Raw genomic sequence first — 15,769 nt, 5'->3', positions numbered from 1 at the left:
CTGGGCAGCAGCGCCATGGAAAGGGCCCTGGGGCTCTGGTCCATGGCAAGCTGAACATGAGCCAGCAGTGCCCTGGCAGCCAGGAGGGCCAAGCGTGTCCTGGGGGCATCAGGGACAGCATCAGCAGCCAGGCAAGGGAGGGGATTGTCCTGCTCTGCTCTGCCCTGGGGCAGCCTCACCTCCAGTGCTGGGGGCACTCCTGGGTGCCACAATATAATCAAGTCACTAAACTACTGGAGAGCATCCAAAGGAGGGCAACAGAGATGGTGAAGGGCCTTGAGGGGAAACCACAGGAGGAGCAGCTGAGGTCACTTGGTCTGTTCAGCCTGGCAGTGACTGAGGGGAGACCTCACTGCAGTTACAACCTCCTTGAGAGGGGAAGAGGAGGGGCAGGCCCTGATTTCTTCTCTGAGTGCCCAGTAACAGGATCTGAGGAATGGCCTGAAGTTGTGTCAGGGGAGGTTTAGGCTGGATGAGTTTCTTCACTCAGAGGGTGGCTGGGCACTGGAACAGGCTCCCCAAGGAAGTGGTCACAGCACCAAGTCTGAAAGAGTTCAAGTAGTGACAGTACACAGCAGGACAATGCCTTCAGGTACACAGTGCCCTCTTGGGGTGACCCGTGCAGGGCCAGGAGTTGGCCTCTGAGATACTTGTGTGTGCCTCCCATCTTAGCTTATTATACATATTATATGCTTATATACCACATATCTATACCTTACTAAGTACTTCCTCCTGGCTGCAAAACTACTTTGCGTGAATTTATACTCTTCACTAATTCATCAAATAGCTTTAGAACCAGTTGCTCTCCCTTGGTAGTTTACCTGCACCTATCCATATACCTATTTTTTTGCTTCCTGTCCTGGTAGTGTTGGGATTGTCTAAGAAAAGGCGGAAAGAAGGATAAACCAGCCTGTCCTTACTATAGTGAGTAATGAACAAAACATAAAAAAGAAAAAGAGCAGTACAGAAATAGTGGAAGCAGATGACAAAACAACCAGGTAAGATACTGAAAATGTAGGAGAAGACTGGGACAAACAAGGAAAGGAGTGGGAGGGACACCAGAAAATTAAAGGAGGAACAATGGCAGAATGGTATATGTGTAAGCATATACCAACCCTTTGATTACTTTTTTTTTAAGAAAGACACAAAAATGCCTGGTAGGCTAAGAAAAGAAACAACAAGGAATATAGTACACAGAAGCTCTAAGAATCCAAAACCAGCAGAAAACACATACAGCTTCAAATGACACTGTGAATACACAAACCCACACATTCCCTGGCACATAATGGCAGTATATACAAAAGGCATGACACTGTACTGATAAGTCAGTAATACTTTATGTGCCCATGTAAAAGGTATTATTTTACAACACTGAAGATTTCTTATAAAAGGGGCTATGCAGATTTACCTGACAGAAACATTACTAGGACACTCACCTTTTGAATTACTTGCTGGGATAAGTAAAACTGAAGGAGGAGATGGCCCAACACTGTTACGGGCAATCAGAGTCACTTCGTAGGTTCCTTCCCGCAGCTGTAAGGTATAGTTGGTGCTTGTAACATTGTATTTTTCCACTGGACTGGAAAGGGATGATTTATCTCTGACAGTCAATTCATATTGCAAGATTACTCCATTGGCTTCGTATGGCTTCAGTGCCTGTCAGAAACACATCTTTGATTAAGCTGATACTGAACAAATGTGATGTAACCCTTACTGTCCTTATGGTACAATTAAAAAATATGAGAACAAGGCAAGTTCCATAGATCAAATACCTGCACATTTAAGGAAAACACAAATAACCTGTGCGTATTTCTATAAAGCAGTCCCTTCCAAAGTCCATTTCTTGTTTAAATACTTTTTTTCTTTGCTCATACCTAGTGAGTTAATAAAAGCTATTCTGTAAGGATTGCAGCAGTTGTTGACAAAACTTCTGTTTTACATGACTTTACAACACAATGACATAAAAGAAATCTCACCTTTGGTTGTGTTAATATGACAAACATGACACAGTTTATGGACCAAAAGAAAGCAGGGTTTGGGGAGTGACCATAATTACCTTTCCCTTCTCAGCTGGACTAGTCATCCAGCTGGACACAGCAGCCTTACTGCACACAAATGCACAGTGCTGTTTTTAATAACCTTGGCCTCTGCAGTACCTCAAGGCTTAATGGATTTTGCAGCTGGGGTATCATTGTCCAGACAGTGTTGCCACATTTTAGGTTACAGCAGAAGACACGACATGAAGCTATGCTTTGTTCAAGTGGCAGTTCCAAATCCACAGAAGGTCAACAAATGAGGAATATGAGTATATTCTGGGTATTTTAGGTCACAGATGTGTGTCAGTTAAATGACGGCCTTTACATCTGTACATTTAATTTTTCATAGCTATTAGCTTAAGAATACTAAAGTCACTTCTCATATCAAAAAACCCTATGCTATCCCAGTCATCTCTCAAGGCTATCGCGTAGATTTTTCCATTTAAAAAGGCATGTTTTTAAAAGAATGCTCAATTTTTTCAATTCACTTTACCTTCCATATTAGATGCACAGTCCAGCAAGCTGGTGACTGAGATGTATCAATGATCCTCCATATGGGTGGTCCTTTAGATGGCTCTAATGAAAAAAACAATGCTTGAGAGTAGAATAATTTTTATTCAATCTGTTTGAATTCATCCTTTGATTATCATTATATGCTTGCTTTCTTAAAAAAAAATAAAAGCATATTAAAAAGCATTTCTTGCTTTCTCAATGAAAATAATGCTTGGCATATAAAGTGGAAAGTTTCCTGAAAAGATGAGCAAGACACCAGTTCTGCTTTAAATATACAGTATCAAAAAAAGTATGAATCACAATGGTGGGCATCTGCAAGATTAGACTAAAGGTGACAATGCTGAGTGAGGCATGATCACACCTACACCGTGCAGCCTGCATCCAGAGGCACAGCCCTGCACACCTGCACCCTGCAAACCTTGCTACAGCCTGCACCCAACACTGTCCCTACCCCTCTATATCAAGTTACCAGAAAAAAGGAAAGTGCACAAGAGTTAAAACAAGGAGACAAATTTCTCCTGGCTGTAAGACTCCTTGATTCTAAAAGGATAACAAAACTGCAGTACCTTTGTACAATACTACAGTACATTTTGGCATCTCTACTATGAAAAAGTGGTACTTCCACAACAAATTCCATTTCAAAGTAAAATGAACTAACCAATGCAAAAGCGATAAAAAGTGCCCAATCTTTTGTGAGCGTCTTAGCCCCAAGAGAAAGCTGATCTCAATTGAATTACATCTTCAATCTTTTAAGACTATTTCTTCTCAGAATTCTTTCATAGCATTTAGTCTATTACAAAGTTTTGGCTTTTAACCTCAAACACCCCTCAGTACCAAGTGTACAGCATGCATCTTATCTTTTATGCTTTACATCGTGACAGGAGAAGTATGAATTGAGGCAAAGGGAGCTCTTCTACTCATTTGAGTATCTGAATTTGATTCACATTAAAGAGATGCAATTGTAATAGAGATAATGACTCTAACATGACCTGTCTGATGTTTATTTGCTACTATAAAACTTTTGATCTGAGGCTAAAGTAAGACATGGGTACTTAGTAATAGCAGTATTTTTGCAAAGCCAGTCACCACAGCAGAACAGCAATGCAATCTAAATAGGCAGGCAGTCCTGAAATCATCATGGCTCAGCCTGAGACAGGAAACAGAAAATGCAGTCATACTATCATTAGGAGTTGAAAAGCAGAGATGACTATATTGACATATTTTACAGTATCTGCCCCAGAGAAAGTAGCTGAAGTGAAAGTAACAGAACTGAAGCAACGTAAACATGGATACAAATTCCACTTGTTTTAAACAAAAACTACAATAATCCCTCTTATTCCTTACCTAAGATGATAAATGAACTCAATCAGGATAAAAAAAGGATTTCCAATCTGTTTTAATAACAGAACTTGTATTGGTTTAACTTGATGTGCACTGAAATGCTGCAGTGAACAGACTGCCCAGAAAAGACATGCCTTGGGACACACAGGATATTACAGAAACAAGATTATGAAGGTGTAAGCAAGAAAAGCTAAAGCACATTTAAAAACCAGAAAAATACCAATCAGCTTGACACTGAAGCTAAATAGCTATTACAAATTACTTATAGCAATTGGATGCAAGAATAGATTCCCTATTGAGTATTAAGTACACAACACTGGCTTTCTATGGGGTAGAATCAGCATAAGCCATAAACAAAGCCAACCTTGCAGGCTACTGAAGTGGAAAAGAAATCAAAATGAATACTTTGTTGAAATGTAAAAGATGTGTTATTTGGATGCTTCAGTGCATAAGAGGCTACACTTACCACATGCACATTATTTTATATTATTGCTTTATTAACTTTGTGAAGAAATCTGTGCACCCTATGACTAAGATCTTCTGTTTCTTAACTGTTGATGATTTTTCATCTATGACTTTTACAAGCCTCCTTAACATCAAGTTGTTCATAAACTAAGGCAGTTGGTCTACTAAGACAACCTTTTCTAGGCAGGGTAACTTCTGTTACAGAGAACAACCTTCAGAATAAAAAACCAAGCATAAAGCCTAGATTTTTTCCAAAAGATCTTGAGAGCACAGTTTCCTGTGAAGAAGGCTCTTCTCCCCTGCTGCTGTTCTAGCTGTTTTCAGGGAGTTCCTCTACACCAGCTTAACAAGAAGCTAGTCTTATGCTCCTTGGGATGCATGGGTCAAGTCAGTGTTGAAAGTAACCCAGGAGAGCTTTGTTGCTTATACAAGCAAGCAGCTCAAGCAAGGATACACCATTTCAGGTGGCCATTGCCAAACTGCAGAGCACTCACACTTGAAGTCAGTGACCTACTTTTATGCACTACTTACGATCTTCAATGGTAATCCCAGTCTTTTCTTCACTCCAGTCACTCCAGTAGCCTACTCCATCTTCCTTCATGCAACGAATGGAAAAGACATACTCTGTGTAGGGTCTGAGACCTTGAATACTGAATGAAGTTCTTGGGGAAGCTGTATCTTCAGGAGGAACCTGCAAAAGTGACAAAGATTTTAAAAAGCAATTATCAAAATACTGTAAAGCTGAGTTCTGCACTCCTTCAGCTGTCATCCAAGCAGGCTCCCCACCACACACATTAAAAAACAAGCTTTCCTTCCCTCTCATTTCCAAAAACTTCAATTCTCAAACAGTGTCTCGTAAAGGTTCAGTCAGAGTTGTGTGTCTTGACCAGGTATAAGAAGATACATACACTAGAACAGTTAGGCAGCTACTTCAGGACAATCTCATCTTTTATTTGATAAATAGCTTACATCTCTCTCATTCCTTTCCACATAATTCTGCTGCTTACTGATCTGTAGTACCCTGCCTCACAATTCAGAACTTTGGTAGGTGACCTGCTTGATTATTGATTGCAAAATAATTGATTACTACAAGTCAGAAGTCCAGGATCATTGCTTCCACTGATCCAGAACAGTACTTCTTGAGTGAAATTGAAAATAGTTTTAGAGGAGCTTATAGTTGTGTTAATAAATTCTTTTCATAAGCTCTTTTATTCATCTTAGGTGAGCAACCAAATGCCAGAAGAGTATTCTTAGTATGTATGTAGGGAAGCAGGGTGGAGTGGAGAACGGATGCAAGTAAGTAACACACTGACTCCTCACATTATTCCACTTGTAACTAAGGGCTTTTTACAGTGAGGACCCCTGCAAGGAATGACTACAGATTAAGAACACTTCAGAGGTTAATCCTGAGGGTAAAGAATTATCAAAATAGTCCAATTTTACCACAGTTAAGTAAATTCAGCTGACTTAAAAGCTACTATTTCATTTGTTTTGTGTGTATGTTAAAAGGGCAAGACAAGTTAGAAGAACTTGTCCTACTGTCCTATCAGGACAACATATACATGATCCTGGAGTTGCAAACTAGATTGTGCAGGCCAGTGTTTTTTAAAATATCAATACAGGTGATCTTAACAAATAGTTTCTGCATCTAAAGCCAATTAGTCACAAGGACCTGTGTTAAGGCTACCTGCTCCAAATAGACCATTTTGGTAAAATCAAAAGCAGTCTTTCTTCCAAGAACTCAGAGAATTCAGAATACATTTGGGCCTCTGCTGGAGTACTACTGCTCTGAGAAAAGGCTTAAAGGAAGGAAAAACTGAGGAGCTATTAAAAATATGTTGACAGACTGATGTATAAAGATTGATTTATAAAGAAAAATGCCTCACAGCTCTTGATGACAGGAACATACAGTACATTACAGGTAAGGCTTACTCCTTACACTTCTCCTGTTCTTGAGTGCCTCACACTTGAGGCATGTATACAGGGCAGGACTCTAGGTGCAGCTTCACCAGTGACAAATAAAGGTAGACAAATCACTGGCCCTGCTGGCCAGAGCATTGCTGATCCAGGCCAAGATGCCATTGGACTTGTAGGCCACCTGGGCACAGCCTGGCTCATGTTCAGCTGCTGTCACCAACACTGCCAGGTTCTTTTCTACTGGGCAGCTTTCCAGCCACTCTGACCCAGCCTGTGGCCCTGTCTGTAGCTTTTGTAGTCCACCTGCAGGTAGACTGAGTTCTAAAAAGCATTCCAGTATGATACAGTATTTACCCAAGTTTTGAATGATCACCCATTCTGCACATGCATGGGAAGATGAAAATTCATTAATATTCTACATATTGTGCAAAATAAAATTAAAAACACACATACTGCACTGTGACAGGAAGGACAGCAGAAAAGTCCATGAAGATATGAAAAGTTCACCACACTCAGACTGTGCCAAAAATTACCTAGATTACAGCCTCCACAAACAGGCCAGATTAACTTCCTTGGGTGGCCACGTAAGACATAATGAAATGAAACTGAATTATCTGAAGTGGAGCAGGGGGAACTCCAGTTTGACAGACGTATGGATTACAGCAGAATCATGGCAAGAACATTGGCTGTATTACCTCCATCCAGTTTGTGTCGCCAACAATTCTGTAGCGAATATTGAATTTCAGCGTCATCACAGCGTCTGAAATCCAATTCTCCCAGACAAGCTGCAGAACAGTAGGTAGTAATCCTGAGGTGATTGATACATTTTGTGGAGGCAGTGGTTTAACTAAAAGAGAAGAAGTTAAAGTTAACTCAACATCTGTACTTTACCATGCCTTTAGAAGCTGCACGTGATATTGCAGGACTACTATTAAAGTCTTTCAGGACCTGAAATGGCTGCTACTTTACACTGTCTTCTAAACAAGACTACTAAACACAATGTTGCTATCTGAATTGTGAAAAAATCTCTCACCATGTCTACCCTCGTCTAGCACATTTCAAGCTCTAGTCAACAACACTTATGAAGTGATAATTTTTATAGTGAAGAAACACTAACATACCAGTTCAGCAATATATACAGAAGCAGCAGTTATGTTCTATCAAAGCTTTAAGGGGCATAGTTACCAATGTCAATGGGATCAACAACAAGAGGATCAGATACAGCCTTCCCAAGTGCATTTGTTGCTTCCACCCAGATCTCCGTATTAACAAAGAACTGAGAATCATCAATGGTGCAAGAATTATTAACATCTTTTGGTATACAGTCCGGAAAGATCTGTTCTGGCCTAAATAAAAGAGAAAGAAAAAACAAGATTCAAAGCAGTAAGTTTGGTTTCCATTAGAGAATATTTTAAAGTAAATCAGAGTGAGCAATTGATTTATCTTGTATGTTTCCCCTCTGCCTTAACTTTGTAAGCAGAGGGAGGGGAAGAAAAAGTGGGAATGGCTTTTTCAGCCAGAAATGCATGATTGCATCAGAACTGAAACTAAAACATCTCTTGACTTCCAGTCACATATCTTCAAAAGCACAAGCACTTCAAAAGCTCGAGCACTGTCAATAAATTTGTATAAAAACCTGACTTGGCTTAAAAAAGAAAAGAACAAGAACTGATACAATCACTCAAAAGCAGTATGACCAGTAACTACAATGCATTAGAAAATGTAGTCAGTGCTACTACATACCTTTCAAGAGTACAGTGTTAGAGATGCAATAGATAATTTCTGTTCACTATCTTCTGCTATACTAACACTAGATAGAAAATGTTAATGCTCTGCACATTTCCTGATGTGCCTAGAACTATCTGTGCATACTTTCTACTACACCTGTTAGCAAAACACTTCAGCAGAACGGGATAGCTGGAAAGCTGTCTGCAATCATTCCTGTCTCCAATGCAGCAATCCTGTTCACTCCATTTTAAACTGAGAGGCCATCGAAAAAGCTCTTGTAAAGCAGAGGCCATCTAAAGAGTTTGGAAAGTAACTTAATTTGCTTTCACAGGAGAAATACTTTGCTGAAGCTTTCATGTTAGGATTAACTCAGAATAGTGTTTGTCCACAGTTCCTATGAAGTGCAGATAGATCACTTTACAAAACTCAGTCATTTTATGTTAGTTTCTCTACTTGGAATGAAAGAATGATTTGGATTGAAATGGACCTTTAAAAGTCACATAGTCTGATCCTCCTGCAATGAGCAGAGACATATGCTTGTTTAGAATGGGATAGAACTATCAACTCAGAAAAGTGTAAGAGTTTTATGAGATGCATTGTACTAAAGCCATACTAATTATGTATTTGAAGAATAGAAAAATATGGCATTACTGTCACTCCAAAACAAGTTCAGCAACAAAACTTCATGTCTGACTTAGAATTTCTTGAATGCCAACTTCTTCCCTTCTCCCTCATACCAGACAGACAGCAATGCCTCAGAAAACTGGACTTAAACTTAAGCACTCCTCCAAAGAATCAGGAATTTCAAGGACTGTTTGTTTAGCATAAAAATATTCTTCAGAGTAATTCAGATATTCTATGGAGCGCTACTTACCACCTGTATCTCAACCTGAACTGAGTATCCAGGAATGTATGCCTGCCAGGGTTCCAGGTACAAGTCATAGCGTATGTGAATCTTGATTCCTGATGCACAATGCAGCTTAAGTTCTTAGGCTTCTCTGGAGGCACTGTACAAAAAAAATTAGCAATAATTAATCTATACACGCATTTCAATCCAGCTGGAATCCTTTTAACTGTCCCACTAGAGTGATTTCTGTGAACATCAGAAGTATCTAATTAATTTTTCTCTAAAGGATGTGGCAAAAAGTGCTGGATACCATCCTGCAATCAAAGTAAGGAAGCTTAAATAGCTGCTTAGACAAACAGTAGGCTATGGAAGGATTAAGCATTTGCTAGTAAGAAACAACAAAGACTTGTCATTCTGAGGCAGAAAAACTTGTATTAACCATCTCTCATCTAAATATATTTTAATTCACACATAAGAAAAATTAATAACCACTACTGAATTGGCACATACTGACTTTGCTAGTAACCTGAGCTCTATAAGCAATTTCATAGGTCTGTTTTCCCCCAACTGAGGTATGGAAGAAGCTTGAGCTGCAAACCCATGCAGGAAAGCTTAAGAGATCTTCATCCACGCACTGTGGTGTGTAAGGAACTTATTCAGAATGCAGCAAAACTATTTTCCTTCCCTCCTAAACTCAAATTATAACATACAAATTTGTTTCTATCTCCTATAATATCACTATTTACAACAGTATAATGTACTTAGAGAATTTTATTTGCTTTCAAGCAGAGTGCGAGTTTCAATAGAACAACCTTATGAACCTTATTGCTTTCTTCCTGAATAACTGTATTCTTCTCAAATCTGTTGCTAGTCTCACTATTTAGATTTCTTTAATTTATAGCATCAAAGTACAATAGCTTTAAATAAAAATGCATCTCAAGGATTGTAACATGAATTACACATGTGGAACGTCATCTGCACTGTCATTACATTTATAATCTTAGAATAATTTATCTGTCCTCACCTTTCCATATATTTTACCTTTTTAAAATATTTATTTTATCTTTTCTAGTACAGTATTTACTCCTCAGAAATAGAAATGGAAAACATTACTTTCCTGTGATAGCATCTTTTAAGTCATGCTAGAAGCATATAATTTTAAATTGTGAACTCAAGCAGGCCTTTTGCATGCAGACCATTCACAACTGCAGTACTTTTTGCCATCACTAGGAGACAACCATATCATATGATAATGGATAATCAGCCATATCATATGATACTTAGGACACTACAACACTTGTTCTATTATTAGCAGGATACCAAGTAATTAAGAAGTAGCATTTATTCACGTGACTTTCTCAAGTCAGTCTTTCTAAAAGCACTTGGTCTGAACCATGCAAGTGCTATCATTCTAGAATAAATTAAGCTTATAACTAGTTAAAAGTTATTTCTTTGGTATAGAGATAAAGGAATCCAAATAATATGTTCCATCCTTAAGACAATTCAGGTTAACTTTAGTGATACAGATGAACTAAATGTTTCTCAGTCCATTAATGAAGAAAACATTATTTCCAAAATGTTAGTATGAAACCAGGACATGTCACTAAAAGTATTTCCTCCAACTCTGACACAGAATCAAGAAGTAAGGAAAAATTAATTTCCTACTTCCTATTTCATTTAAATGCACAACTTTATTCTGTAAGTAAAATCTGCTGCTTTTTGTTGTTTCATTTTTCCTATTTCAACACTGAAATACTCCAGAGTATTTTCTACTTTTCTGAAAACTTTCTTCAGTGCATATTGAGCAGCTGTGGTGGCATGTAATTTGATGATTTTCTACTCAATTATCCGGGAACTGAGGGATTAAAAATGAAGTGCCTAAAGATATGCACATTTTCTATTTTTTTGCATTTTCCCATTTCTCAGAAGCAATTTTCTTAAGACCAGAATAAAATGTAAAAAAAAATGGTACTCACAGCCTACTGTAACTGTAATTCCATAAATGTTCTGTTCAATCTGTCCATCTGCTAAAATGTTGCATGTCAGAGGAGTAGCCAGTGTAGAAGTGTCATTGAATGTGACACTGGAAACTGTTCTGTTTATTTCACGATACTGTTCTTTGGGTACCACTCTATTTTTAATCTTCCAGATAATCTGACTGGCATAGATATTGCCAAAGTCAAGACAACTCTCATTCAGAATGCATAATGCTGTGAAATTGGAACCAAGGGCCAGGACAGGTGACTCCGGGATGATGTGACCACATGACTGCACAAGTCCACTTGAAGCTAAAAAGAAAAATGTCGCATTTATTAAGAACTACACAACATCCCCTAACCAATATTGCTGATACATCACTAGTGCAATGTTAAAAACACTATATCTGTCTAAGCAGCAAGTTAAATAGTTACCTGACAATAATAAAACTGAAACGCATTGGTAGACTACCATGAAGATTTAAGGGCAAAAAACAGCATTGTATTCTTTAGGCTCTGCAAGAGCATTTCATGAAGCTAGGAAAGCTCTATTAATAAATACAGGTATAAGACAGAGAGGAGAGTCAAGGGTTGCATGTTTATATCTTTTGAAGGAGGAAGTTGTTGTACTTGAGGTCACTCTTTTGATAAAAAAGTTTTTTTTATTAAGAAAGTTAGCATAGGAAAAGTGGAGTAAGTGTGCACCTGTGTTATGGTGAACTAGTGTTAGAAGACTAGGTGTGTCTATCCTAACACACCTTACTTTCTGTCCTCATCCAACAAGTATCTAGACAAAAAGCTAGTAGCTGCTTCAAACATTTGATGAAACTAGCTCTATAGCCTCTTGTATTTGAGATACAGAACTCTTACCGTCAGGAGAACAAATACTCAACACCAGATAGAAGCCACAGGCCACCCAGTTCCACCTAGAAAACATGCTGCACAGAATTTCTGTAACAAGAGAAAGATATATATTTTTAAATTTAAACCATTACTCTTTACTTTAGATCAATGTCAAAATCAGATTTGTATTTGCTCTAACATAATATCTTAGATACAAACACTTCCAGTAAAATAAATGTGTGTATCTTCTCACCTTAGAATGGGCAAATTGTTTCCATTTTCCTGACTGCTAAAACAAAATCAAATGTTTGCTAAAAAAAAAAAACTAAGGCTGTTTAAAGCTGATTTAATTACAAGTTTAAGAAATGTATCAGCTTTAGGTTTTCACACTGTATATAAAAACAAACTTCACAGGTAACTCTGTAGGAGGTTCAGTTAGAATATAGGGTGTAACGGTGTGGTTCAGGTTTTAATACATAACCCTATGAATTTGATTATGGTTTTCATACATCTTCAGGCCCTTAAGGTTCAGACAAGGTTCAAAACAACTCACCACAAAACCATGTGTCTCATTCACAAGAGTGACTTAAAATACACTCAGGAATTACAAAGCACAATGCTTCCATATCAAGAACTGTTGTCTACTATAGAAAAAGCACTAATTAATTCTTCAAAACTTTACAAGGGAGCTTGCAATTTCCCAAAAGCTGAAGCACCTTCTATAATACCATATTTATTTCTGTATTACAACAGAGCCCACTCGTTCTCAAGTTTTGACATTTCTAGAATACACTTTAGAGATACTGAAGCATACACAGCATTCACACGCCCCCATTGTTATGAAGCCACTATGTGTTCTGGTTTTCTCAACTTACAGTTTTAAAGCAGTCCTAGACTACCAAAAGCAAGTGACCACTCTCTACTAAGCTATATTATTTTTAGCCACATTTAGGCATCTTTACAGGAACGGGTAGATTGGCTTAGTGAAATAAAGCATTTAGTTCACAAGCTGATTTCTAGAAGCAGACTTCATGCTATTCTTACACCTAGAAACTTAACACAGGCTCTTTATGTTTACAGAGATGTGAGGAGAGATGGCCTACAGCAACATTGTTTCTGAAGCTTTATTTTCACTAACCTGACAGAACTTCTCTGGAAACTAGTATTCTTAGCTTTGCCCCATAAAAGGAAAGTCACTAAAAATTTTAAGGGAATTCCACACTATTCCCTAGACAGGAAATCAAATAAGCTCCACTTACTATTATCAGAAGAAACTTCAATTTATGACAGTAAAAATCCCTTTACTTTGATTGCATGTAATTTACCTCATAATAGTGACAGAAACAAGGTATTTCACACACACATATATATAAGTAAAACTAGACACACATTTAAGCATGGATCACCCCCAAGCAAGAACCTCATTCCTTACACATCAACACAACTAAGCCATTTTTTTCTTTACAAATCAAGATGAACAGTGTAATGTAAAGAAAATCTCTAGTCACATGAACAATTAAATGAAAGCAGATCTCAAACACTTATAGCAGAGTCTTTGCAGCGTTTGCCAACCTAGGTGTCCTTCAGTTAGAACTAAAATAAAAGCCATCAGAATCATCCAGGTATCTTTATTTGCTTTTATACCTGTGAGTTCATTACCCAAAGTCCACCAAAATTTCCTGTATAGAAACTTTACAGCAGAAACATTGCTGATTGAAAGACTTGATAAATATACTAACAAGCATTTGTTTGTCACTGAAAGTTTTAGCTCATTCTTCGACTAAATAACAAGTCATTTGTCATCAGACTATAGCTATATGGCATTGAGAACCAAAAAGCTATTAATTTTTTCTATGTTCTACTTATGTACTCTCACTGGGCTGGACATAAGAACCACTGTACTGCTTTAAATGCAATGTATATTTGGACATTTATTACAAGGGTACAGTGAAATAACTATACCAATTGATTCTTGCTTATTTTGGAAGTAAAGTGTCCAACATCTGAAAAATAGGATTTCTACCCACACATGAATTTCTGAATTAAAAAAAAAACCAACAACTAGTTTAACACATTTTTATAAATTTGCATGGTGAATACAACCAAATTCTAAAGAGTAGTCTCTTTTAGTTTAAATCACCAAATAAAACCAGCTCATAGGGATCTACTTTAATGACTAGACTTGCGCTAACACTTACCAGAATACTGCTTGTTAACCAAAGCCCATTGAGCTCTACTACAGACAGATCTGTTATTTCAAGCACGATTAATTTAAATTATTTAACTGGAACAATTTGAGTTGCAGAAGATCTGAAATTCATCAGAAGCCTAAGGGCAACTACAAGCTAAGTGGAAAGAAACAGGAGCTCTGCTTCACTGCTAATTGCCAAAAGCTGCAAAACAACAGCAGAAGCACCTTTCATATTGAAGGGGAAAGAATGAAACAGATGTAAAAAGAAAAGTTTTTAAAGTTTTTAATTTCTCTCTCATTTGCCATCATGATTCATGCCACCCTAGAGTAATGGCAGGGTCACCTAAGCTATTACATCATTACAAAGTCACTGATTTTCTTTTGGGTAATTATTTATTAAAGTCAAACAGTATTTCCACAAAACTATTCACTGATTTTTATGCCAGCAGTTATTAAGTATGGCTCAGGTTATTAAAAGCGCACTGTAAAGCAAATGAAAGAATAAATAAATAAAAAGCAATAACCAACTTAATAAGTAAACAATAATAAATAATTATCACACATTTTGTCCTGAAGTATGATTTTTTCCACTGGAAATGAAAATTAAATTATTATATTTTTTCATATAAATGCCATTTCTATATTCAGCTGTCTTCCAGACTTGAAAAACAACATTTCAGTTGCTCCAAGCAGATTCATTCACATGTAAGAGACTGAAGTTCAAATCTCTACTACTTTGCACTTTGGAAAGTTTAGCAACTGTTATGAGGGAGCAGATAAACCCTCCACAAATCATACTACTCAATTCCACTGCAGTCAGCTCCTAAAAGGCAAGAGAATGGAGCTTCATGTCCATCACCTGCAAAGGAGAGTAAAGTGGAAAGCCACCCCCCTCCAGTATGGGAACGAAGCAGCTGAAACCGCAGTGTCAAAGCCACGCCTCGATTCAGCATCTATCTGCTTCAGGCTGCTCTGAGGTATTTTGCTTATCCCCACCCCCGATGATCAACATGGTTTGAAGAAGACTGAAGCTACACACCTCTAAACCCACAAAGGGGCTATTACAATCCCTTCTAATGTGTGCTATTTTTAAAAACATTAGTGTCTCTGGCTTTTACAAGACCGATTCTTAATTGAAATTTAGTTCTACGGGAAAGATCCAGAGTTACACTAGACATTTCCATCCATCCTGCCTACCTGAAAACCATAAAGGAAATGAAAAAAATCCAAATAAATGGTGGGACTTAAAACTAACAAAGCAAAGAACCACACTTCATATTAGAATGAGGAAAATACTTTTATGCAAACTGTTGTTTTCTTATCTGAGTGTGTAAAAATGCTCAGGTGAAGACGGTACAGAAACCCTGCATGTAAGCAACATCAAACCTTAAAAGACAGTGCCATCATTCAACAGTGATGCTAAACACTAACTGCACACAATTCACAATTACAAGGCAGACTAAGCTGTTAGTCTGGACAACAGAAAACTCAGTTTCTTTCAATCACTATGGACGGCTTAACCCAAGTTTTATGTTTTACTGACTGGTACAGTGTATATATATATATACATCTAAGGTGAAAGCTGAACCCAATGCTGAATGAACACTGAAACAGCTGGCCAGTTCAGATGCCTTCTATTAAAAACAAACAAAACCAAAGAGCCAAACCAACACTTTATACTATGAAGTTGTTGTGGATCACTAAGTGAAGAGGCAAGGGAGACAGGGAAAGAAACTGACTGTAGAAGTATGCCAGGTTGTTCACATGGTTTAGTGGCCAAAAATCAAAATCCATCAAAATACTGAGTAAAACCAACATGGTCAATTAGAACACTGCTGATGACAGTCCTTAACTCTCAGAAAAGAAACTAACTCAAAGAGGAAAAAAAAGGTTAAAACGCTTTGATTATTTC

General features: G+C 37.7%; 1 protein-coding gene across 1 annotated transcript in view; it reads right to left on the bottom strand.

Annotated features, from left to right (window-relative positions):
* IL6ST (interleukin 6 cytokine family signal transducer) overlaps positions 1 to 15,769 on the bottom strand; it is a 32,701-nt gene that overhangs the window by 13,893 nt on the left and 3,039 nt on the right. The window contains exons 2-9 of the mRNA XM_058824314.1: positions 11,694 to 11,774; positions 10,824 to 11,135; positions 8,875 to 9,007; positions 7,458 to 7,618; positions 6,968 to 7,119; positions 4,887 to 5,046; positions 2,530 to 2,612; positions 1,437 to 1,656 (exon numbers count right to left, since the gene is read on the bottom strand). Of these exons, the coding sequence (XP_058680297.1) occupies positions 1,437 to 1,656; positions 2,530 to 2,612; positions 4,887 to 5,046; positions 6,968 to 7,119; positions 7,458 to 7,618; positions 8,875 to 9,007; positions 10,824 to 11,135; positions 11,694 to 11,760 (1,288 nt within the window). The 5' untranslated portion in view covers positions 11,761 to 11,774. The remainder of the gene's footprint in view (positions 1 to 1,436; positions 1,657 to 2,529; positions 2,613 to 4,886; positions 5,047 to 6,967; positions 7,120 to 7,457; positions 7,619 to 8,874; positions 9,008 to 10,823; positions 11,136 to 11,693; positions 11,775 to 15,769) is intronic.

Source organism: Ammospiza caudacuta, chromosome Z (assembly GCF_027887145.1).
Source record: "Ammospiza caudacuta isolate bAmmCau1 chromosome Z, bAmmCau1.pri, whole genome shotgun sequence".
NCBI lineage: Eukaryota > Metazoa > Chordata > Aves > Passeriformes > Passerellidae > Ammospiza > Ammospiza caudacuta.
Note: the sequence above shows the minus strand (reverse complement) of the source record. Positions and strands in the feature narration are given on the sequence as shown.